This window comes from Python bivittatus, unplaced genomic scaffold (assembly GCF_059951505.1).
Source record: "Python bivittatus isolate LINGU-HERP-01145 unplaced genomic scaffold, Pbiv_v1 ctg000220_np1212, whole genome shotgun sequence".
Lineage (NCBI taxonomy): Eukaryota > Metazoa > Chordata > Lepidosauria > Squamata > Pythonidae > Python > Python bivittatus.
In genome coordinates, this window is record NW_028277048.1 from 38,672 (window position 1) to 65,641 (window position 26,970).

Here is a 26,970-nt window from a genome sequence, read left to right on the forward strand (position 1 = left end):
CCGGCGGAGTGCGAGAGCAGAGGGGACCGGGCCGTGGCAACGGGCGTGACCGCAACCACAGACGGGCAAGTGGAGGATCCGAGGCACAGGGAGGCAAGGCGAGAGCAGACGGAGCCCAAGACCCGGGCGGCAACAGCAGCAACAGCAGCGCCGGAACCCCGGAGACTCGCAACGATCCCAAGGCGTGGGGAGGCAGCGGCGACTGGCGGAACAACTGCAAAACAAGAGACAGAGTCCGGGGAACCCACAACGAGCGGCGGAATCCCGAGGCAATATCGAGACCTGGCGGCGGCGTTCGGGGAGAAGGAGTCCGACCAGCTCCCTCCACACCGACCCAGCGATTGCGCCATCGAGTTAGAGCCAGGGGCAACGCTGCCCAAACCGAAAATGTACTCCCTGTCAATGAGGGAGATGGGGGCTCTGTGGGAGTTCATAGACAAGAACCTAGTGCGGGGATTCATCCAACCCGCGAAGTCACCATTAGCGGCCCCGGTACTATTCCGGGAGAAGAAGGATGGCTCGCTCCGGATGTGCGTGGACTACCGGGGGCTGAACGCAATCAGCACCGAGTACAAATACCCCCTCCCCCTGATGAAGGACTTAATGTCGCACCTATCTAAGGGGAGGGTGTTCACAAAACTGGACTTGCGCGAAGCTTACTTTAGGGTCAGGATCCGCGCTAAAGATGAGTGGAAAACGGCATTCAACACGCCGCTCGGAACCTACCAGTTTTCCATGATGCCGTTCGGATTAAAAGGGGCCCCGGGGGTGTTTATGCAGCTAATAAACGAGGTGCTGCACGACCTACTCTACCGGGGCGTCCTGGTCTACCTGGACAACATCCTCATCTACACTGAAACCCTGGCGAAGCACGTAAGCCTGGTGCACACGGTGCTCCAGAGACTGCTGAAGGCGCAGCTGTACGCGAAGCTATCAAAATGTGAGTTTCATCGGGAGCAGCTGGACTACCTCGGCTACCGGATATCCAGTCAGGGAATTGAGATGGACCCGGCGAAAGTAAAGGATGTTCTGGGCTGGGAAGCGCTGCGAACCCGGAGGCAACTTCAAAGCTTCTTGGGGTTTGCGAACTTCTACAGACAGTTTATCCCGAACTTCGCCCAAATCGCCCTTCCCCTAACAGACTTGCTAAAAACCAAGGGCACTGGAAAACCCCCCAAGCCCAGCATGACACTTGCGTGGACTGCAGAATGCCAGGGGGCATTTGAGGAGCTAAAACGGCGGTTCACAGCGGAGCCGATCCTGCACCATCCCGACCCAGATCGGCGGTTTATCATCCAAGTAGATGCGTCAGACGTGGCAACGGGGGCGGTCCTGCTCCAGCCCAGTCCGGAGGGGGCCATCCACCCATGCGCCTACGCCTCCCGCAAATTCACAGAGACAGAGAGAAGGTGGATGGTGTGGGAGAAAGAGGCGTACGCCGTCAAGTGGGCGCTAGCCACGTGGAGGCATCTATTGGAGGGGGTAGCTGAACCATTCGAGGTGTGGACGGACCACAAGAACCTCGAGGCCCTGAAGGCCCTGCGTAAGCTATCCCCCAAACAGGCGCGGTGGTCCCAATACTTCGGGAGGTTCAGGTTCACCCTAAAACACATCCCCGGGAAGCGCAACTTCCTAGCAGACGGGTTGTCTGGCATGCCCCAGCACGCCAGCCTACGAGAGGAGATCGTGGACTTCATCATCCCTGCCAGGAGGCTGGCTGCAAAGGCGGTGACCCGGAGCCAGACCAAGGGGGAGCGACGGGACGCGGCGCCTGAGGTAAAGCAAGGGTTCGCGGAGGCGGCGGAGCGGGACGCTTGGCTCAAGCAAAACCGAGAAGTGCTAACCAGCCAAGAGGGTTTGTGGTGGCACTAAGGGAAGTTATACGTGCCCGAGGGGTGCCGACGGGAGGTCATGGAAAGAGCCCACGACAGCCGGAACGCGGGGCATTACAGCTTCGTGAAGACGCTCCACTTAATTTGGCGGCAGTTCTGGTGGCCAACGCTCCGGGAGGACGTGGAGGCATACTCGGGGGGTTGCCCGGTGTGCGCGACGGCGAAAGGGGCCAAAGGCAAGCCTAGGGGGTTACTCCAGTCGGTAGCGGAGCCCGACGGCCCATGGCAAGAGATCGCCATGGACTTCATAGTAGAGCTCCCGGAGAGTAAGGGGAAGACCGCCATTTGGGTGGTTACGGACTTATTCTCCAAACAAGCGCACTTTGTAGCGTGCTGGCGAGTCCCCACGGCAGAGAGGTTGGCGAGGCTGTTCGTGCCACATATTTACCGGCTGCACGGCGCGCCCTGACGGGTTGTCAGCGATCAGGATGGCAACTTCATCGCGCGGTTCTGGAGGGAGTTCCTGAAGCGGGTGGGGACGAAGCAAGCCCTTTCCTCCGCGGCGCATCCGCAGACGGACGGAGCCACAGAACGCCTGAACGGGGGGCTCGAACAGTACCTGCGCTGCTACGTGGGGCACCAACAGGACAATTGGGCGGAGCTACTGCCATTCGCGGAAGTAGCATACAATAACGCCGTCCACAAGAGTACCGGCTTTTCTCCATTCAAAGTAGCCACCGGGAGAGACTTCGTCCCCATGCCGGAGTTGCCTCAGCCGGAATCCCAAATCAACTCCCTGGACGCCTGGTTCGCCCAAATCGACGCCACCTGGCGAGCGGCGCACGCAGCATTGCAAAGAGCCAAAGCCGATTACAAAAAACACGCGGACCGCAAGAGACTCCCCGAGGGGCAGTGGAAAGTGGGGGACCAGGTGTATTTGTCAACCAAAAACCTAAAGACGCACCAGACATCGAAAAAACTCAGCCCGAGGTTTGTGGGGCCGTTCCCCATTGCAGAGGTCATCAATCCAGTAACCGTCAGGTTGACGCTCCCGAAAAGCCTCGGGAAGATCCACCCGGTGTTCCATTGCAGCCTGCTAAAACTGCACCAGCCGGGGAACGCCTGGCACAAGGCAGAGGGGGTGCCACCACCCATCATGGTCGGTGGGGAGCAGCATTTCGAGATCAACCAGATACTGGATGCCAGGAGGCACAAGGGGCAGATCTAGTACAATGGAAACATTTTCCCAAGTCCCACAGCGAATGGGTAAGCAAAACCCACATAAGAGCGCCGGACCTAGTGTGGGACTTTTACAATAAATACCCCGGGAAACCGAAATAAAGTCGGGGGGGAGTTGTCTTCAGGGGGGCGGTATGTCAGGTTCGGTCAGCACGGGGCTTCGGGGAAGCTCGCAGCCAGACCACGCGAACTCCACCGGCGGTAGCTAGCGAGGAAAAGAGGAACTGAAAGCGCCGCTAATTAATGGGCCACCTGCGCCCAGCCAAACAGGAAAACCGCAGCGGAAGCTTTAACTATACACTGATAATGGCGCGAGCCAACAATGAATGGGGCCGCAGGCAGCGAAACAAGATCGCTGCGCAGCACAGAACCCTCGGGCTTGCACGTAACGGGGAGGGACCAACCCAAGCCGGAGGGGACTGCCAATCAAGGACAATGGACCCTGACCGAACCTGCCATCATGGACAATCAAGAGGGATTATTGGGGGGCCGATAATCCGCAGCGGTAACGTGATCGCGGGGCGGAAAAAAGCGCGGGAAGGGGGGAATATAACGAGTGATGCAATTGTACCAAGCCAGTCCTGGCTTTGCTTGTGACTGCTACGTTACGCATGAGTAAACCTCTTTTGTGAACCACACGTGTCACGGGAGTTTCTCTGTCGAACGGGGCAAACCTTACATATATAATGGTGGTGTTGTTTTTCAAAGTGGATAAAATTGAAATTACTTGAAAATGTTTCAGAAGTTTCAAGCTGGGTATGCAATGAAATGTGTGTTTCTGTTGCACCAGTCCTATTCAGGCTCTGTGTTTTGCATGTTGAACCAAACCTGCATACAGAGATGAGTGGTAAAGAACTGGCTACTTATGTACAGTATAGGGGAGCCCGGATGTCTATGGGATTGAATACTGAAAGTGTATACAGTAGTTGCAGCTGACATGGAAACCTTTGCATGTCTATACAGACTCCCTGCTGCAGTGATGATCAGCTTTTCAGTGATGCCATAGGCAAGCTTGGAGCAGGGAGGGGAATGTTCATTGCAATATGGGTTTTCAGGGCTAATGTGTCCAGATTGCATTTGTAGCAATTTCCTCCCTCTTTACTTGTGACATAATTTAGTAAATGAAACCTATCTACTTTAAATATGTTAAAACATCTAGACATCGGAATAGTTTTTTCCCTTGTGCCATTGCTCTGTTAAACACTGTATGATTTGATATGTACTGGACTGTGGCTTCTTCTTTGGAAAAGTTATTTTATTGGGCAGTGTTATTGTTACTGTTTATTAATTTTTTGTTGCTATCCAAACGCATCGTTGATCTTGCTGTTCATCACCGAAGACAAATTCCTTGTGTATATTTTATACTTGGTCATTAAAGTATTTGTATTGTATTGTATTGTATTAAATGGCAAGTCCATAAAGCAGGATCAGAAACCATTCAAATACCATTCATTCGAGAACCGGAACTCTCATCCTCTGAATGTTCCGGAAAGTCTCATTCAAACAGCCCTGCAGACAGTCATGCATGTAATGCAGCTATCTGCAGGGACACGCTATATATGTGTTATCGGTTGGTTGGTTGGTTTGCACTAGGCATTCATATGAGCCTAGTGCTGGGCTATGTTAAAATCTAGCTTGTATACAAGCTACAAGCTTGTATACAAGCTATATTGTACAGAATACTTTTTCTATTGCAGCAAGGGAAAAGAAAATGAGAGCTACTTATCTTCTATTTGGTTCAGCCTTCTCCAAGAAAAGGATTTGTCTTCTACCAGAAAATTGTGACAAGCTGGATGCCTTACTTGTATTATGTATTATGATTTACATTTTAGAGTCTGAACTTCATATTGATATCAAATACCCTTTTCTTCCTATCCTCATTTTTCTCTCCACCATAGGTATGCCAGGTAACCATGAAACATTTTATACTGTTTTAATGTATATAAAAAAGCAATATGATGATAAAATGTTCAAATGTAAATGTAGTGTATATTGTATTCTTCTCATTTTATAGTATATAACACAATGGATAAGATGGAAAGCTGAGATTTTAATTTTTTAAAAAATTGCCTGACAGAAAATCATTCTTTGATTATGGAAATACATTTACCAACTAACATTTATTGTATGTTGGTGAAGGCCACCAATACCTCAATCAGAAAAAGAATCTTATTCTTTATCAGATTCCAAATGATTGTTAAAGTTTGACAGTATGTCCTGAAGTAAACTATTGAATTATGAAAACAGACATGAAAATCCTCTGGTTGCTCTTAGAGAGCCAGAATTGCATTTGAATAACCAAACAAGGAGTTTTTTTTAAAGCAGATCTTTATTTCTTTCAGGCTACAGAAGAATGTAAATCAGGGTAGTAAACATTTCTATGTTCTAGAACAGGCAATCAAGCTTTTGTGGACTTGTTAGCAAAGGTGGATAAACCCATTTTTCCAAAATGCATGAGTAAGTTTGTTTTGAAACCATTGTCTCATTGTAAAGAAATAATCTCATTTTCTCTTGCTATCAGAATCAGAACACATTATAGAATTCAAGGATAATATTTTTAACGAATGCAAATGGTCAGTCCTGATATACAAGCACAGACAGCTATGCCTGCAAAATAAACTGAACTACAATTTCCATAACAGGCTTTGGGTTATTCTGGCTGTGGCTTATGGGTCTTATAGCTGAAGGACATCAAATTTCCTGTTGCTGAAATATTTTAACATAAATAAAAAATCAGTAGGTACAAAAAATTAAAAAAAATTAATGTGGTATGTTCCTAATTTTATTTATAACTTACATGAAAAGTTTAATCATTTTTCAGACAGGAAAAATATATTCACCTGCATCCAAAGGAAACATTAAAAAACATTCATATTGGCTCATACCTTTATTAAGCTATGTTTATTTGCATAGAAAAATATTTACTATAGGCATTAACTATCACAGAGAAAATGTTTTAATTCAGTTTGAAAAAGATAGCTTAATAAACTTTTCTGTGCTTATTGCAACAATACAAGAATACCAGATACTCCTGTTTAATAAAATATGTAAAAGTAATTGTGAAAACAAGAACAGGCTACAAAACAGATTTTTCTGTTTACTTTACATCATAGAATTATATTACAATATTTTGTCCTACATTTTTTGAACATTTTAATGCTGCAGCTAGGTTTAAATATTTCTGCTTCAAAGCATTTTGCAATTTTATGGGTTCTGCCTGCTTTCATCACAACCTTGTTGTCATATAGTTGTTCTGAATAATCGTTTCTTCCTTTATAACGCTGATGTCCTGCTTACTGTTTAGCAAATCACCTTCTCTGGGAAAATCTGAGTCCTGCACCACCACCGTGGAATTCCTGTCAGGGGGAGCAACTTTCTTATTCAGCACAGCGTCCAAAGTCTCATTTCTAACTGGCTGATCACTGTGAACTGTGTACTTTGCACTGAAACCCTGTTTGTTTAACTCAGAGTTCACAGCCAATGATTTATCTCCCAGTTCAATTACTTTCTTGTGTTCTTCTGCTTGCTGACGGGAAATTTCTTCAGAAATTGAATAAATTTTATTTGTACTATGCTCAGTAGAGTTGTTTTTTGATTGTCTGTGAAATAACCTAAACTTCTTTACATCAGCCACAAAGTTTACTTTCTTTTGTTTTTCCTTGGTGGACTCGATTGCCATCATTGCTGACCCATTGCTCTGGCTGTGTGCTTCAGAAGCTCTTGCCACTACTCTTGGGTGAATCATTGTGGTTATTTCAAAAAGACTAAGGTTTTTCTTCATGATTTTTTCATTTCCTCCATTTTCACTTCCTTCATCGGATTCTGTCAAGGAGGAGCCTTCTGTGCTAGTTTTGGAGTGTTGCAAGTTAGACAGTTTGTTTCCTTTTAAAAGACCCAAGACTTCAAAACGAAAACTGGAAATATCTTGCTTTAATTCCTAAAGAAGTAGAAGAAAATTAATGATACATGCAACTTAAAAAAACTATGTCAGAAAAAGGGTTTATTTGATTTGAAATATTAATTAATTAATATTTATTAATAAGTAACATTATACATTAATTAATGAATTCATTTTGAACTATGTGCTATGTAAATGTCATACATTAAATAAGCCTCAATTCAGCTTAATCCTAACTCCAAATTCAGCCTAGTGCCAATACAAATATTTATCTTAACCCAGCATTCTCTCCCAATGGTCATGTACCATTTATTTATTTATTTATTTACTTACTTACTTACTTACTTACTTACTTTATTACCATATACTATTATACTACTATCCATAAAAATTAACCTAATCCTCAGTTTTCATCTATCAGCTCAAAAAAAACCCTAAGCCTAACTCCTACTTCACTCTAACACTGCAGGAATATTTATTCTAAATGTTACCAAGCCAGCAGTCCTAACTATAACATAAAACTGACTACAGGTAGTCCTCAACTTATAACCACATTTGGGACCAGAATTTCCATCACTAAGCAATGTGGTCATAAAGCAAGTGTCAGAACCTGCATCACCCAACTGTTGTTGTTTTCCATTGTATTGCATTCGTTGGGAGTTGGATTGATTTGTTTCTGCCACTTGTAACTAAGGAAGGGGGGTGGCTGTTAATGGTTGTAAGGAGTTGGGAAGCAGCTTAACCATATATGGGCAATTTAGACTGGCTTGATTGCCGGCCAGGCAGCTGGGGCCCAAAGAACCAGGAAGAAGCTCAGGGAGGAAGAAGAGAGGTCAACAACAGGTGAAGAGGAGTCACGATGCCAGGCAATAAGGGGAGGGGGATAAATAGAGGGAGGCTTACCCAAGGCGTTAGTTTTAGCAATGTTCTGTTTACAAGCTACATGTACCTCTTAATAAAGAAGTATTTATCTGACCCAAGCCTGGTTGCGTGAGAATGCTTCAGAACTGAGAGTTGGACATCGTGGACTTGACATTTTGCTAAAACTCCCTGATACTGGATTTCACCCAAGAGGAAACTCTACGAGGAATTTCCAGCAACTTAGCATGGCCTCTGAGGAACTGCAGAAAAGTTCACCAGAGGCACCAGCAGAAGAGGAGGAATGGCAAATCCCCCTCACTGAAGCTCTAGCGGGCGCCAGACTGAAGACCCCAACGAGGTGACTGGCCCACCCCTGGGACCCACCGAGAGACCAGAGCATCTGGGAAGACGCTGGAGAGTTTACCCCTGAGGTGCCAGCCCGCCCTTGATGGTCGAGGGCCATGGGGACTGCGACCAAAGTGGCAACGCCATGGGATGAGGGACAACGGGTGAGGGAGCTGGAAGATAAAGTGCACGCACTGAGGAAGGAATTGGACAAGCTAAGGATTCTGGCACAACCTTCCGTGCAACCTCCCAACCCCCTACAGGGGCTGGCACCGCTCAACCAGCCCTCCCCAATGGCTCCGCTGGAACCACTGACCCTTCCCCCTCATCGCCCCCCAGTCCAAACCCCCGCTGGACACGGCGGGGGAGCGGACCAGGAGCAAGCCGCCCAACGACCTCAACAGGTGGAAGGGGACCTGTTGCGAAGATGGGGGCTGGTAGAGAAGTATGACGGAGACCCTGCCCAACTGCCCGCCTTCCTGAACCAGGTGAGAATCTGCATGGGCACGTGCGGGCGCCTGTTTGCCAGTGATGCCTGGAGGGTGCTATATGTGTCCCGCTTCCTGGTAGGCATGGCAGCTGAGTGGGTGAATGACTTGAATGAAGCGGAGGCCCCAGAACTGGGGGACTTTGACCGCTTCATCACCGCCCTACGGGACCGATTCGAGGACCAATGTGTCCGCTCGCACACAGCGGAGGCAATCCGGGAGCTGAAGCAGGGGCCGCGCTTGGTGACTGAGTATGTGCTTGAGTTCAAGCATTTGGTGGCAAAGCTGCCCGACTGGCCAGAAGTGTTCCTCGTGCAGCTATTCCAAGAGGGGCTGGACCCATGGCTCTTCAAGAGGGCCGTGGTGCGAGGGTGCCCAGAGATATTGGCGGGATGGATCACCGACATCTCCGTGTTGGAGGCGCAACTGGCCAGAGTCAAACCGCACGGCGTGGAGGTGAGATGGCGGCCCCCTAGTGCCGCACGGCAAATGGGGCAGAAACGGGCAAGGAAGGTGTTAACCCCCTCGGCAAGGCCTTCGGCTGCGGGGAAAGCCTGCTTCATGTGCGGCGAGAAGGGGCACTTCGTGGAGGCCTGCCCCCAGAACCCCAGGCTACAAACCCCGCCGAAAGGGAAAAAAGCCGAGAAACCTGCAAGAGCGAAGAAAAGCACAGCGGCGAGAGGCGAAGAAGAGAGGCTGAGAATGGCCTACCTCTCAGACAGTGAGGACGGACGGAGAGCTCTGGCGAAAGGGAGGAGAGCCCAAGGCGCGACCAGCCGATCCCGAGCAAATCAATCGAGGACATCCGGGTGAGTCCCAAGATGTATGAGGTAGTGATCCGTGCTCCGTGATCGACTTGTCGGGCCCGGCTCACAGCATTGCTTGATTCAGGTTGATCCTGGAGTTTGATCAGCCCCGTGTTCGTCACCGGATTAAATTTGAAAGTGCATCGGCTGAAGACGCCCATAATCTTCAGGCAAGTGGATGGAACAGTGGTGGGGGGAGGTGCGGTCCGCTACTATACAGAGGCTTTTGAGTTAAAAGTCGGAACGCATCGGGAGACTTTAAAATGCCTGGTCGCGCCGCTGGGTAGTTACCCCCTCATTCTGGGAATGTCCTGGCTGGAACGGTTGGACCCCCGCATCAGCTGGTGGGAAAAGACTCTGACCTTTCCGGATGGCGGGCATGGGATTGCGAAGGCGGAGCCCAACCAACAAGGGGAGCTGGGGTCAGCAGTCCTGAATGAGCAGTGCCAAGGGAGGAAGCCCCACGTGGGGGGAGGGGAGGAAATCCCCTGGCAATATAGGGACTTGGCGAAAGTCTTTAGCAAAGAGGAATCCGACCAACTACCGCCACACCGCCCCACAGACTGCGAGATTGAGATGGTGCCGGGAGCGAAGTACCCAACCCCAAAGATGTACTCAATGATCCAAAAGGAAATGGGGGTGTTGAGGGAATTCATTGACAAAAACTTGAGCCGGGGCTTCATAGTGCCTGCCAAATCCCCCTTGGTGGCGCCAGTACTTTTCAGAGAAAAGAAAGATGGGACTTTACGTTTATGCACAGACTATAGGGGGTTAAATGCAATATGCACAGAGAACAAGTACCCTCTGCCATTAATGAAAGACTTGTTAGCCCATTTGGGAAAAGGAAAGATTTTTACCAAACTAGATTTGAGAGAGGCATATTTCCGCGTGCGGATAAAAGCTGGGCATGAATGGAGGACCGTATTCTGCTGCGCACTGGGACACTATATGTATCGAATTCTCCCATTCAGATTAAAAGGCGCCCCCGGGATATTCATGCAACTGATTAATGAGGTCTTGCACAAGTTCCTCTACCGAGGAGTGTTGGTGTACTTGGATGACATTTTAATCTACACCGAAACTATGGAGGAACATGTGAAATTAGTCAGGAAGGTGTTGGAGAAACTGCTAAATGCGCAGTTGTATGCAAAACTATCCAAATGTGAATTCCATAAAGATTGCATTGACTATCTGGGGTACAGAATATCTAATAAAGGAATGGAAATGGACCCAAATAAGGTCCGGAATGTCCTAGCATGGGAGGCCCCGAGAACCAGAAGACAACTGCAAAGTTTCCTTGGCTTTGCCAATTTTTATAGACAGTTTATTCCTAATTTTGCACAAGTAGCCCTCCCTTTGACTGATCTTTTAAAAATGAAGGACAAACCCACGGCAGCAGCAAAAGCTCCAGGGGCCTCTTTAAAATGGACAATAGAATGTCAGGAGGCTTTTGAAAGCCCCAAGCAATTATTCACTGCTGAACCCATCCTGAAGCACCCAGACCCAGCAAAGCCTTTTGTTATTCAGGCCGATGCCTCAGATGTAGCAACTGGTGCAGTCCTCTTACAAAACGATGGAGAAGGAGTGTTAAAACCATGTGCTTACTTATCTAGAAAGTTCACTGAAACTGAGAGGAGGTGGCTGGTGTGGGAAAAGGAGGCTTTCGCAGTGAAATGGGCTTTAACAAATTGGAGACATTTGCTGGAAGGAGCAGAGGAGGATTTTGAGGTTTGGACAGACCATAAGAACTTGGAAGCTTTGACATCACCCCGAAAGTTGTCTCCTAAACAAATAAGATGGGCGCAATTCTTCAGCAGATTTAATTTCACTTTAAAATACATCCCAGGAAGGCGGAATTTCTTGGCAGATGCTCTTTCCAGGCTGCCCCAGCACAATAGCCAATGGGAGAAGGTGGTATCAGCTGTAATCCCCAACTGGCGGGAGCCAGAACTGGCAGCTGCAGTCACCAGATCACAAAGTAATGCCACCAAACCCCTCAAGTCAGAGTTATTAACAGACTTAAATCGATTCCTGGAACAGGATGAATGGTTCCAGGAGAATAAGGAAGAACTGACCCAGAGGGAGGGGGCATGGTGGAAAGCAGATAGACTGTACGTGCCCCAGGAGGCACTGGTACTACAAGGTGCCATGATGATAAAACAGCAGGACACTTTGGCTTTGTCAAAACTTTACATCTACTACGCAGGCAATTTTGGTGGCCTTCTCTCAGAAGGGATGTGGCGGAATATGTAAATACCTGTCCTGTATGTGCTATGGCAAAAAGGCAAGGGGGGAAACCATGTGGGTTGTTGCAACCTGTGGCAAGCCCTGAAAAACCATGGAAAGAAATAGCCATGGATTTTATTGTAGGCCTGCCAGAGAGCAGGAAAATGACTGTAATTTGGACTGTTACTGATCTCTTCTCTAAACAAACTCACTTCATCCCATGCAAAGCCATCCCCTCAGCGCCTGAACTAGCTGCATTGTTTATCCAACACATATACAGATTACATGGTTGTCCTGAAAGAGTGATCAGCGACAGGGGGGTCCAGTTCTCATCTAAATTCTGGAAGGCATTTTTAACCCTTTTGGGGTCCAAGCAAGCAATGAGCTCTTCCTTTCATCCTCAGATGGACGGAGCGACAGAGAGGAGGCATACGGGGTTGGAACAACATTTGCGATGTTTCATAAACCATCAACAGGACAATTGAGTGGAATTATGACCTTATGCTGAAGTGGCTTACAATAATGCTGTCCATGATAGTACTGGGCTATCACCTTTCCAAATTGTATCAGGGCAAGACTTTGTACCTATACCTGAACTTCCTCACGCTCAGACAGGGGTTAAAACAGTGGATGAATGGGGTAACAGGATAAGGCAATTGTGGCCAATCACTGAAAAACCTATTGCAAAAGCTAGAGAAAGTTACAAAGCCCAGGCAGATAAGAAGAGACCCCCACATGAACCGTGGAAAGTGGGGGACAAAGTGTGGTTATCTACCAAGAAACTGAAATCTTCCAGAGCATGTAGAAAGGTTGATAATAAATTCATAGGACCTTTCACAGTGGATAGAGTAATTAACCCTGTTTCTGTACGCTTGAAACTCCCCAAAACCCTCAGGAAGATTAACCCTGTCTTCCACAGTGAACTATTGAAACCCTACAAGGAATCTGATAAATGGAGGCCGGTAGTGGCCCCTCCTGAACCTATTATGATTGAGGGGGAACAACACTTTGAGATCAGGGAAATATTGGACTCTAGAAAATTCAAAGGAGACATTCAGTATTTGGTACATTGGAAACATTTCCCTAAATCATTGGCTGAATGGGTCTCCAAAAGACATGTTAAAGCTCCTGACTTACTTTTGGACTTTTATAAAAATTATCCTAACAAACCCAGGTAACCTTGTTGGATTCTATGGAATGTGTGTCTTCATAATTCCAGTTCCTCTTTTTCTTATTTCTAGGGTTCCAGGCCATTGTGGTGAAGAGGATTTCTTTTTTTGGGGGGGGCAGTATGTCAGAACCTGCATCACCCAACTGTTGTTGTTTTCCATTGTATTGCATTCGTTGGGAGTTGGAGTGATTTGTTTCTGCCACTTGTAAATAAGGAGGGGGGGTTGCTGTTAATGGTTGTAATGGGAGCTGGGAAGCAGCTTAACCATATATGGGCAATTTAGACTGGCTTGATTGCCGGCAAGGCAGCTGGGGCCCAAAGAGCCAGGAAGGAGCTCGGGTAGGAGGGGGAGGAAGGAAAGAGGTCACCACCAGGTGAAGAGGAGTCACGATGCCAGGCAATAAGGGGAGGGGGGATAATTAGAGGAAAGTTTACCCAAGGCTTTAGTTTTAGCAATGTTCTGTTTACAAGCTACATGTACCACGTAATAAAGAAGTATTTTTCTGAACCAAGCCTGGTTGCGTGAGAATGCTTCAGAACTGGGAGTTGGACATTGTGGACTTGACACAGTGGGAGCAAGAAGACGGTGAAGGTCAGCTGGAGCGGCAGAGCTCGGGGTAGCAGGGGGCCAAAAGGGCATAGATGGGGGGAGATAGGCAGGTGGGGGGAGCTGAAGTGTCCTTGCAGGCGGGTTGCCAAGTGCCCAAATTTTGAACATCTGATCACAGGAATGCTGCCACGGCCATAAGTTCAGAGACCGATTGTAAGTCCCTTCGTTCAGTGCTGCTGTAACTTCAGTCACTGAACAAAGTCGAGATCTACCTGTACCGCTAGCCTTAATGCTAACCTTCGTGCCATACTTAATCAAGCCTAACGTAATCAAGCCTAACTTCACCCTAATGTAAATATAAATATTTGCCCTAACCCTAACTTCAGAAACAATTCTTACTAACCCATTAGCCATAACAACTCATTCTATTTAACTGGAAACTCAACATCCCATTTGGCAAACTTTCATACATGATTACTTAGGCATTTATTTATTTACTTCTATTTATATGGCATTCGATACTAAAAAAGACTCTGAGCTGCTTAACAATGATTAAAATGATACAAAATTAAAAGGAAGAAAACAATAATCAACACCCACTCCCCCAGACAAAGCAACAATTGCCTACTGCACAGAGGGGACCTGCCATTCCATTCATCCTCAATGATTTTCTGGAACAGCCAGATCTTGGTGTCTTTCCTGAATGCTAGCAGGACTGATGCTGGCCTAACCTTGGGTGGAACACTCTTCCAAAGGAGAAGGGCAGCAATCGAAAAGGCTTTGTGCTTCCCTCAAGGATGGGACTCAAAGGGTGCCTTCCCTGCTAGATCTTGTTAGATGGGCTGGAGCCACCAGGACAAGAGGTTCTGCAGGTCATTAGGCCCTGAGCCATGTAGGGTTACAACTAGTGCCTTGAATTATAGAGTGACTGTATCCATACAGTATATAAGTGTATGGGACAAATGAAATTTCCCATAAAGATGTCCCATAGGCATCTTTAACTTCCAGAAAGATATACTGTATACTAGATTACTTTTCCAGTTGAAGCTCTGTAGAGTTTATAATTGATGGTTATTAAGCTGTTTGATATATGAACAGTTACCTTAAAATTCTCTTCTGTTAATCCCTCTTCAGTTTTAGCATCTCTTATCATTGCTGCCACATATCTCTTAACCAAATTCCTCATGACCTCCTGAAAGATAAGAACAAGGTTGTCAACCCTTTGTTGATTAGAGATATTTTGTTGAAAAGAGATATTTTGTTCTGAAAAGTCTAAGTGTTAGTGTTATGCAGCTGTGGCTTCTGGGGGGGAGGAAGCTAGTAAACTTCTGTGAACTGGTGAGCTGGTGCACTTCCTATATCAACTTCATCACAGATGATGAGGGAATTTCTGTTGTCTCCCTGCTGTCTTCCATGTCCTAAAGATTGGGACATATCTACTGAATTATGATAGGTAGAACAGACTGCAATATTTGTTATCATTTTCAGAAAATGCTCTTGTAGAAGAATAAAGACAAAGGACTCCCTAATCTGCCTTATCATAGTGAATAATAGATGAATAGCTCTGTCTCTCTTTATGAACTTCAGCTTTAGTCACAGACTTACGTTGTGTGCACAAATCAGTGATAAAATGCACTTGAGAATAGGAAGGATTTCTCAAGTCCTTTGTCATACTTTACACAATTATGAAGTTAAAATAAAGAGCACATCTCCTCGACTCTACCTGGTTGCTAGGCAATGCAAATGCAGAGCTGTTAAATTAGGACTGCATCTAGGGTAACCTCTGCTAGTCTAAATTGAAAATATTAATGAAAACTTAACCCACTGTGTGATATTTTGCCATTACTGTTTAAATACATCATAGCATTTATGTGAGATGGACTAAAGCCATCATCCCTGGGAAACTCAGGTTCAAATTTCTGTTCATCTATGAATTTAATTGGCTAATTTAACTCGTAGGACAAAAATACATCCTTTCTTTTTTTTCCTTGCCATGTAAGGAAAAATCATGGATAGTGGTTCTTACAGTCCAGTCCACTAATAGGTTTTGCTGAATTCAATAGCTCTTACTTTGAAGTCAATGTGTAGCTATAGCTGTAGTATAGAAGATGATACATTATTTGGACAATTAGCTACATTTCTTTTAGTTGTGAGGATTTTTTTTCACACTATTAAATTTGCAAGTTAAACAATGTAGTGCTATTGCCTATCCCTCCCAAAGTAGATTGTCCTTCTTCATATTTATTCATTTATTTATTCAATTTATATAGTCACCCTTCTCACATACATGACCCTGAGCAGCTTACACAATTAAAGAACAAAAAATCAATAAACAGTTACAAATGAGCAACTAAGATAGAAAACCATTAAAAGCCAATTAAAACACATGCTAAAAATTGATTTGTGCTCAAACCAATATAGGATATTGATATAGTACATGTAAATCCTACTTTGGCTAGACTGCTCATTCCACGCATGTGAACACTACATTCACACATGCTTAAAAAAATCTAAGAGATCTGAACGTGCTTTTTAAGGGTACATGTAAAAATAGGCTTAGAAAATGTTTTCATCAGTGGATGCCATTGATCACTTTTAAAGTAAAGAACATCTTAAAGATGTATCCAGTATTCAGTCAAATGAGAATTTGATTAGGGAACCTATCCCTAATGAGATTTGCCTCCAGACTGCAAATACAAGAACTGAATGAAAAGTAATGCCTCCAGTATTATACATCACCCACAGAAGGCAGTACTGACATGCTAGAAATTCTGATGTGTTCTTCAACACCTGTTCTTTTACTTCAGTTGATGGGAAGTTGCTGTGAGTAAAGGTTGTTTGCGATTGTTTTTGAAATGGAAGCCTGCAGTGAGTATTCATCAGTGTGCTTTAAGCAATACATTTTTGACTTCCAAAGGAGTCCCTCCAATTGAAATTTACCACCAAATGCAGATTGTTTATGGTGGTGAATATGTTGACATTAGTACTGTGGATTGCTAGGCCTAAAATGTAAAGCTGGTGAACTGGAAAGGGCTGATTCATTGATCAAGAACAAAGCGGACAATTTCTGATAGTGACCAAGTTTCACATGAGAAAGGTTGTGAACTGATTAGGGACAATTGTTGAACTACTCAGAGAGAAATTACTGTAAAGCGTTCATTTCACTGGAACCTGTAGGACACATTACTGGTGTTCTTCAATCTTGGAAGGTTTCTCCAATATGAGTTCCTTGTATGCTGGCAATTAAAACTTTAAGATTTGAAATTTGCCAGCAGTTGTAGTGAATGAAGGTAAGGAATTTCTTCACAACATTGTGTTGTGAAATCACAACATTTCCTTGAGCCTGGTACCACTATCAACTCAGAGCAACATTGCAACACTTTGAAACAAAGATTAAGCAGGGCTTGGAAGCACAAGGAGGAAATTTTACTGTAATATAACAGTGTTGGGCCTTACACCTCATGAGCCATCCAAGAGACAACTGCAAAGATAGATCTCATTGTCTTATCCCATCTGCCATACGGTCCAGACTTGATGCCATGTGACTTCCATCTTTTCTCAAAATTTATGAGCATCTGTTTGACTCGTGAAGGGGTGGGAAGGATTGTCAGGACCTCAGTAAGGGACAAAGTGAGGAGTTCTTTCATGATGACTTTAAGAAGCTTGTCCATTGTTAGCAGAAGTGTGTAGTGAATAGTGGTGATTATATGGGGGGGGGGAAATACAAGTAACAAAAATGCTCATTTCAAGGATTTTTTCCTGTTTCATTTATTAAATAACTACAGGTAGTCCTTGCTTAATGACCACAATAGGGACCAGAAAATTAGTCATTAAGTTGGACGGTCACTGAGCGAGTCACCACGTGACTGGACCCGATTTTACAACCATTTTTATGAGCCATTAAGCAAATCACTGCAGTAGTCAAGTGAATCATGTGGTCATTAAGCAAATCCTGCTTCCCCAATAGATATTTTTGCCAGAATTTGCTGAACAACCATGTGATTCACTTAATGACCATTGTAAAAAGGTTGCAAATCACAATCATGTGACTGCAGGAGGCAGTGCAATGGTTTGCGATGGTCATAAGTGCGAGTACAGGTCATAAAACTTTTTTCCAAGGCCTTCATAACTTTGAACCATCGTTAAATGAATGGACATTAAGTGAGGACTACCTGTATATTTAAACTAAAGTAATGGAGGTGGAGGCATTTCATTCCTCATGTTTTGTCCTAAATTCCTTGTACAAGTATATGCCCATCCAAATGAAATAATTGTCCCAACTTCTAAACTATAGTGACTCATGATGGCAAATGCATCTTGACTCCAATGGTGACACTTATCAATTAAAGTAGTTCAAAACAAAATAAGAGATTTCTTACCTGATACTGATGATGCCTTCTCAAATTATCTGCTGCACGTCTCTGAAAATGAAGAACGAGTCATAAACTGCTACATATGAGCAGAGATAATCATCTATAGGGCCACAGATGTTTTCCCCAAAACTGAATTTGATCTATTGTAAAATTTTGATCAAAATATTCAATGAAGATGTGAATAACTTAATAAGACGCTAATATCAGTTGTACAGGGGGAACCATTATTAAGATCTTTCCTTGAAAAATCCACATGGTTTATGATAAATTTATAATACTGCAACTGTGATTATTCTGTCAAGTCTCCCTACTTATTTAAAATGAAGGCAAAGTAGTAGGATCTGTGAAAAGTTAGATGAAAAGCTAGGTGCTATCTAGTATAGGGGATTGGCAAGGCTTGTGTTGTATTGTATTTTTCTTTGCCAGAGCCTGGGATCTGCCATTTCCTTTTTCAGAGTCTTTTTTGCACATTGCCATTTGCCCATCATCTTGTTAAAAAGTACTAATGATGATGAGGAAAGCAAGCATCTCACTGAATTATGTCTTGATATGTATGTATATATAATATATGCAAATCAAGCATTCTGTTTTTATTGTAGTTTGAAAGGACATTCAGTGATATTATAGCATGGAATGGGTGGCTCGGGTCTAAACATTTTAAAATACACTGCATTATTTAGTCTTCCATGTTTGCAAATCTAAAAACACCAAGGACCAGTTTAGGATTTGGCATGAACACTAACAACACTTCAGACTGCAGAACAGATTAGATTAAATCAATTTGATGTTGAAATGGCTGTTTTGAGTGTCTCTATTCAAAATACACAGGTTTGGAATAAATAGTTTTAAGTAATATTGTTTTGAGTACTCTGTGCTGTTCTAGGTGATTTGTCCTTTTATGTTGGGTAATGTGACCTTGTGGGTGGAGTGAAGAAAATCAGCAGGACTTTAAGCAGCTCATTGAAGATCCATGCTGGATCTGATTGCTGTTGCTGAGAGAGGAGGATCAGGGCTGTTGCAAGGAATCTTAATTTCAATAGGCCCGCCCACTACTTTTGTTGGAGCTGGGGAGTTGGTTACCTGCTTTGAGGTAATGCCTTTTCCCTCACCATATCCTGTTTTAACTCCAGTGTGCTTTTTTGTGTTTTGGAGTTTACTCTTAGTTTTAAATAAATGTAGTGAGGTTTGGTGGTTAGGTGGAAAAAAGAGAGGTGGGAATTCCACCTCTACTTTTCAATTCAGTCCCTTCAAGATGTCACAGAGAAGAGGGCATCGATTTATTCTCCATAGCACCTGAGGGTTGGACAAGAAGGAATGGGTGGAAGCTCATCAGAGGGAGATCCAATCTGGAAATAAGGAAGAATTTCCTGACAGTGAGAACTATTAAGCAGTGGAACAGCTTGCCTCCCGGAGTTGTGGGCGCTCCATCACTGGAGGTTTTCAAGAAAAGATTGGACAACATTTGTCTGAGATGGTATGAGATCTCCTGCCTTGGGCATGGGGTTAGACTAGAAGACCTCCCTTCCAACCCTATGATTCTATGATTCTATAAGATTTAAAAGGAGATTCCACCCACCAAATCTTGCTTACTGCTTGCTTATTTAATTCTTCTGATGAACTTCTTCCAATGAAATGTTGCGTTATTACTGATAGCTACATACAAACACATTAAACAGAGGTTTGCTCTTGACCAGCTCTAAAGTAGTGATAGTCCAGAGGATCCAGCAGATCACCTATCATAATAAGTTTTTAAATTTGGTCTTCCCAGTTCCCCTTGAACTGTTCTTGTATATAAAATATCATTACACAGTCTTGCCTTTTTAACTGCTTGTTTTTTAAAAAGTCAAAAGATTTTGTTATTTTTGCCAAAATAGTCAAAGATAAATTGCTAAATCCTGAAATAAGAACAGTGTGTGTTATTCTCTGACAATGAAGCATTTAACCACTATACCATTCTGGTTTTCAGAGTCCCTAGTCTAGCTTTTGGGCATCTCATGGCCAAAGTATAGGTGAGGTGTGCTGAAAACACCAGTTGTTTTTTGTTGCTAAATTATTGGAATAATTGAGGTAATATACTTTTGGATGGGGAAGGGGACATTGACTTTCATTGCTCAGCTGCAAGAAAAGTTGATTTTGCTTCCAAACATGGTCTACGTAAATGATGTACCTACAAAGAGCCCAAAATTTTGTTTCTAAGATATACTGAATTGCACTACTCCTCCATAGTACGAGGGCGAATGCTTTGGCAAGTTTTCTCTTTATTTAATAGCTTTTGAGCTTCAAGGTCATGAGGTTTAAAAAGGGGAAAAGGCAATATTACTTATCAGGAATTAGCTGATCCAGTAAGTATTTCTCAGTGTTGCAATTGAAACAACTTTCTACCCCCCCACTTATGTTTCAATTGCCACATTGTCCAACCTGGCCAAGTTGGGGGAAGACAATATCCTGATTAAACCTAGAAGCCAAACAATTGGATCAGTGGCTCAGAAAATAGAGTTTGTGAGGAAATCCAAAATGCTGGAATAATTCTTGACCCTTGAGTTATATTTTAATTTAATTAGCTTCACTACCTTGAATAAAAAGGAACACTCTGAACATCTCAAACTCTAAATTATTTTATATTAAATTAATTAATTAATTTAGTTTTATATTTTGGATAGTGCCCCCTCCATGTGTGGGTCCAGGGCAGTTGCTTACTTCCCCTGCAAGGCTCCTATTTTAAATTCCTGTTATTTTTTATGGGAACCTTCTAAATATTTGGAGTTGTGTTCCGATAGAACACAGAAGAATTGAGTATTTTGAGTTTTGTTTCACTGTAATACGGTGAAAGGAATGTTTTGAATGGAGCTGTTTAGTTTTGAGCTCAAAATAAACACTTCTATTTTGTTTACATTCTGAGACATTCCTGATATATTCCTTCACCAAAGTAGTGAAGGGTGACTATTTCAAATAGTCAGGAAGAGAGAGAAGGGAGATTGAAAATGGTAGTACAGCTGGCTCAAGAGACTCTTTGGGCATTGTTAAAAACCAAAAATTTACACTCTTCTAGACTTTGTACAAGGATGAGGAAGGAAATAGCTAAATTTGCTTACCCCAATAGTTCCAAAGCTTTCAGGTTTTTTTTTAACATTTTTCCTGCATAGTTGTCTCCATAGCCATCTGATTAGATACCACAGAGACTTTGGACTTGGTATGACATTGAAAGGCGTGGGCAAAGTCCCCCCTTCTTCAAAGTAACTCATCCATAGCTTTGTACGAGCAAATTTCCATTCAATATCTGCATGATCCTGAACATATAAAACACATGAAAACACATTTTTATTTCATACCAGATAGGTTTGTCAAATCATGATTTTTCTAGGTTTAGAAAGATGATATACTTAATCAGAAATATTTATGACTTATATCTACTATTATGCTTTCCCCTTGGATTTCGATTCTTCTGGTGTTTTCTGTTTGATTTATTGGGTTAACTTTCATCCACAGTTGTGTGAAAAAGAAAGTACGTCCTCTTTGAGTTCTATGGTTTTATGTATTAGGACATAATAAAAATCATCTGGTCCTTAGCAGTTCTCAAAAGTAGGTAAATACAACCTCAGATGAACAACAACACATGACATATTACACTATGTCATCATTTATTTCACAAAAAGAAAGCCAAAATGGAGAAGCCATGTGTGAAAAACTAAGTACACCCTTACTGCTCCCATAGGCTAAGTAGCAGCCAGGTGCTGCTAATCAAATGCCCTTGATCAATTGATCATCAGCAGGTGTGACTACCTCTATAACAGCCAAAGCTTTAGGAATTTGCTAGTCTTGAGCACTGAGGTGTGTGTTAACACAAAGACATCAGCAATGATCTTAGAGAAGCAATTGTTGCTGCCCATCAATCTGGGAAGGGTTATAAGGCCATTTCCAAACAATTTAAAGTCCATCATTCTACAGTGAGGAAGATTATTCACAAGTGGAAAACATTCAAGGCAGTTGCCAAGAGTGGACATCCCAGCAAATTCATCCCAAGGTCAGACCGTGCAATGTTCAGAGAAATTGCAAAAAATCCAAGAGCTACATCTCAGACTCTACAGGTCTCAGTTAGCATGTTAAATGTTAAGGTTCATGACAGTACAGTTAGAAAAAGACTGAACAAGTATGGTTTGTTTGGAAGGGTTGCCAGGAGAAAGCTTCTTCTCTCTAAAAAGAACATGGCAGCATGGCTTAGGTTTGCAAAGTTGCATCTGAACAAATCACAAGACTTCTGGAACACTGTCCTTTGGACAGACGAGACCAAAGTGGAGATGTTTGGCCGTAATGCACAGCGCCACATTTGGCGAAAATCAAACACAGCATATCAGCACAAACATCTCGTACCAACTGTCAAGCACAGTGGTAGAGGGGTGATGATTTGGGGTTGTTTTGCAGCCACAGGACCTGGGCACCTTGCAGTCATTGAGTCGACCATGAACTCCTCTGTATACCAAAGTATTCTAGAGTCAAATGTGAGGCCATGTGTCCAACAGCTAAAGCTTGGCTGACATTGGGTCATGCAACAGGCCAAAGCACACCAGCAAATCTACAACAGAATGGCTGAAAAAGAAAAGAATCAAGGTGTTGCAATGGCCCAGTCAAAGTCCAGACTGCAATCCAATTGAAATGCTGTGGCAGGACCTCAAGAGAGCTGTGCATAAACAAATGCCTGCAAACCTCAATGAACTAAAGCAATTTTGTAAAGAAGAGTGGGCCAAAATTCCTCCACAACGATGTGAGAGACTGATAGTCATACAGAAAATGATTACTTTAAGTTATTGCTGCTAAAGGTGGTTCTACAAGCTATTGAATCATAAGGTGTACTTAGTTTTTCACACATGGCTTCTCCATTTTGGCTTTCTTTTTGTGAAATAAATGATGACGTGGTGTAATATGTCATGTGTTGTTGTTCATCTGAGGTTGTATTTACCTACTTTTGAGAACTGCTAAGGACCAGATAATTTTTATTATGTCCTGATACGTAAAACCATAGAACTCAAAGAGGACGTACTTTCTTTTTCACACAACTGTATATTGATTTTTATAGTGCCCATCACCTTTTCTTATAAGAAACTTGCCATGTTTTAAAATGAAATCATCATCAAAGGGAATATTTAGCTTAACCATAACTAAAATGTATTTTCACAATACAGTTTTTATGATAATATTTTTCTATTTTTCTGCATCCTGATGTATGTCTGTGCAATGATTGTATCTTCTACTTGGTGGGATGTGGGCAACAGTACGTTGGCTTGTCAGGTGGTTCCTAGTTTGTATAGAACAGTGTGAGTATCCTTGGGATAAAACTGGGCTTTGGTTGTGCTTGTGGCATACTGGCCAAAATTGCTACACATTAGCAGGGAATGCTGTATGCGACTTTGGGTATAACTAAGGTTTGTAACTTAGTTTACTCCTTCTGAGTATGAACTGAGACATTAAATAAAAATAGAAAAATTGCTGTGTTCTGGGTCTGGGAAAGTAAGATATGAGAAGGATGAAATAAACCTGAGTCAAGGTGGTCTGATCTAATAGAATGGATGAATATATGCAGGGCAAAGACAGAAAGTGTAAGTTAGAAAGTATGAATTGGTATCATCTAGCTCAGGGGTTGTCAAAAGTTTTAGTTTAAAAAAAATCCAGAAGCCCTGATCAAGAAGCAAAGCTCTAGCAATACAGAATTGGCTGCATTTGATGAACTTTTTTCTTTTGCTCTTAGTCTGTCATGGAATCCCATTAAGTTCTTTCAGAAGCCTTGAGTTCCATAGAACACAGTTTGAAAAACCCTAATCTAGATCATTATGCTAGGAGTGATATTTGCATATTATTCTCAAGTGAATGGTCATAATGAAAGAACCAGAGATGAGATGTGGAAAAAATAGTGATGAATGAATGTGATCTTGGGGAAAATGTTATTCTATTAGGTGCCATGAGTTAAAGTATCAAAATAGTGATTGGGGCATCTTGAGCCCCAAGAATGAATGAGAATGGCAATTGGTGAGTATCCACTTAGAGAAAGGTCTGTGGAATGTCTAACAGACCTTGGGAAAGTGGTGGAGGAAACAGGACCGTTGCAAAACAGGTGACAAGTCCACAATGTCCAAAACCCAATTCAGAAGCATCCTCACGCAACCAGGCTTGGTTCAGAAAAATACTTCTTTATTAAGTGGTACATGTAGCTTGTAAACAGAACTTTGCTAAAACTAAAGCCTTGGGTAAACTTCCCTCTATTTATCCCCCCTCCCCTTATTACCTGGTGTCTCGATTCCTCATCACCTGGTGTTGACCTCTCTCCTTCCTCCCCCTCCTCCCCAAGCTCCTTCCTGGCTCTTTGGGCCCAGCTGCCTTGCCGGCAATCAGGCCAGTCTACATTGCCCATATACTGTATGGTTAAGCACTGTCCCACCACCCGTTACTACTCCTATTACAACCTTTAACTGCAACCCCCCCCCCCTTAGTTACAATTGGCAGAAACAAATCAATCCAACTCCCATCGAATGCAATACAATGTAAAACAACAATAGTAGGGTGATGCAGGTTCTGACAACAGGCACCTCAGCTTAGGGGAGAGAGGAAAAATGAAGAGCAATTCAGCCTGAATTGTGCCCTCTTATCCAATATCAGTGTTGAATGAGGGCCTTTGGCCAGCTTGTACAAAATATAACAGGGAGGCATGATAATTAAGGCACTTGTATCAAATTATACCAATCACATTTACTCTGGATTTGTAAATGGTGATTCACCCTGACCAATCAGAATTTTCTCATCAGTCAGTTTCAACCACTGATATCATAAACAACACAAACCATGTTGTCTCAAAAGAAAGCTCTGTAACTCTCAAGCTTGGTTTGATAAGAATTGTTAGTGGGCAAAGAGAAATTTAATATAGGACAAGATCCCTCTCACTCTTCACTGAAATGCTACTAAAAATCAGAAAACAATACAGGCAATTGATTTAAACTAATAGAGGGATCATATTAGAAATTTATGGGCTTGCCTAATTACAGCTTTGCAACTGAAGAATTCCTCCCTTTTTTTTTTTTTTTTTTTAAGAAAACTGGAAGAATTATTTTTACTTTCTATACAGACAGGGTATTTGACTCTCTTCTGGAAATTAACATCAACATGCTCCCACAGTGGCCACTGATTACATGCTTGGAAATAAAGACTATTAATTACTTAAAACCTCCCAAAGCTCCTGGACCAGATTGAAGAAATCATTAAAATAAATTGGGAATGGCGTGCCCCTGTCCTGGCTTCTCTCTTTAGAGTTATTCATCACCCACCTTTAATCCCCAAAGACCAGGGCTTGGTTATAAATATTCTACTCTTCAAGATTCAGCAAAGTACCATCCTATTAGTTTGCTAACAGTAAAATACAGGTAGTCCTTGTTTAACGTCCACTTGTTTAGTGACCATTCGAAGTTAGCACTGAATGAGGGATACTTACAATGGGTCCTTGTAGTTGCAGCCGTTGCAGTGTCCCTACAGTCATGTGATCGCAATTCAGGTACTCGGCAACCAGATCAAAATTATGACATCGCAGCATCTTGCAGCCATGTTATCACCATTTGCAACCTTCACTGCCAGCTTCCAGGAAGCAAAATCAGTGAGGAAGCTGGCAGGAAGTCAGAAATGGCAATCGTGTGACTGTGGTGTCCCATGTGGGATTCACCTAAAGATGGCAACTGGGACTGCTGGAACTGCTGTCATAAGTTGGTGTAGTCATGTGACATTGTGCCTTATGACTGCATTGCATAGTGACAGAATTCCTGGTCCCAGTTACCTTTGGTAAGTGAAGACTACCTGTATATGCCAAACTTCTAGAGGATAAATTATTGGATTTGTTTGAAACAGACCATATACTTCAGGAGGAACAGGGCAGGACCTTTCTCTTTGCATTAAGCTACCGCACTTAGCCAAGAAATATACTAGCAAACCCTATTCTTCATTATAAGCTGGATTCATCAATTTTAAATCATCATTTGACGCAATTTCAAGAGACACTCTGTAGCATAAGCTTATTAATAGAGGACTATCGCTTCTGCTCTTTAGATTTCATGAAGACTCATGCTTTGGGTCATCTCACAAAAGAAATTCCCCTGAGGAGAGGTGTTAGGCAAGGCTTTACATTGCTCCCTCCGCTTTCAACTGTTAGATAAACTCACTGGTTCTGTACCTGAGAAATCCTGCTCATCACACCCCAAGGTATGCAAACAGACACGTGTCAGTGCTACTCTTTTCTGATGATACATTAATAGATATGAAAAGAGTCTTGAGTTCCCTTGTCTTATACTATAAAGAAACAACCTTGGAGATTTAATTTTTTTATTTTATGTGGCCGTCTATCTCAACATGGTAAGTCTGGATGCCTAACAACACATAAAAACATGCCAACAATATAACACAAAATTTAAAACAATAACTTAAATATCTATAATCTCATACCCCATAATAATTAAACACATAAGCAATATAATGTGATTGAAACTCATATTAACCCATGTTGGGGGAAAAAAAACCCTAAACAACATTACTCAATTAACATCCTGGCCCAATGGTGGGTTGCTAGTTAACTACAGCAAGACTAAGGTTGGTTCTCCAAATGCCCCAAGGTCCAGACCTGGCAGCTGGATAGCTTTGCAGTTGAACAAGTAAAAATATTTTTGAGGCATGATTTTCCAGTTGACAGGGAGACCAAAGGCCTATCTGGATTATGCAACCCCAAATGCTCAAAAAATCCATCTCAGATATGAAATCATTTCATGATGCTGGGATACAAGAAATCCAAGCTTGTGCTGGACAGGGAAGGCCAAAAGAAACAGGGCTCCCTTCCCAGAGATATATTTGCAAAAAGCCTTTTTCTAAAATTAAAACCCACCCAATGCCTAAATGTTATTACAATTCCCATGTTCAGAAGGCTATTTACCTTAGCCTTTGCTCTTCCTACACTGATTATAGAAGGGAAATACAAAAAAAAGATCACGTCCATACAGTGCTGGTGCCAGCAAAACAACAGCTCACGTCCTCCTTTACTGTCAACTTTACACAGATACTTCTCTCTGCTGTTTACAAATTTTCCCAAGCACTCAGACTTATTTTAACTAAAGACATCTACTCTCAGTAAGAGCCCACCTATCTCTTAAAATGTGGCAAAGTT

General features: G+C 43.1%; 1 protein-coding gene across 1 annotated transcript in view; it reads right to left on the reverse strand.

The window, feature by feature from the left end:
• Positions 1-5,398: 5,398 nt before the first annotated feature.
• Positions 5,399-26,970, reverse strand: part of TRPC4 (transient receptor potential cation channel subfamily C member 4) — a 149,759-nt gene continuing 128,187 nt past the window's right edge. The window contains exons 8-11 of the mRNA XM_088137556.1: positions 20,882-21,076; positions 17,796-17,837; positions 14,519-14,608; positions 5,399-7,008 (exon numbers count right to left, since the gene is read on the reverse strand). Coding sequence (XP_087993682.1) covers positions 6,298-7,008; positions 14,519-14,608; positions 17,796-17,837; positions 20,882-21,076 — 1,038 coding nt within the window. The 3' untranslated portion in view covers positions 5,399-6,297. The remainder of the gene's footprint in view (positions 7,009-14,518; positions 14,609-17,795; positions 17,838-20,881; positions 21,077-26,970) is intronic.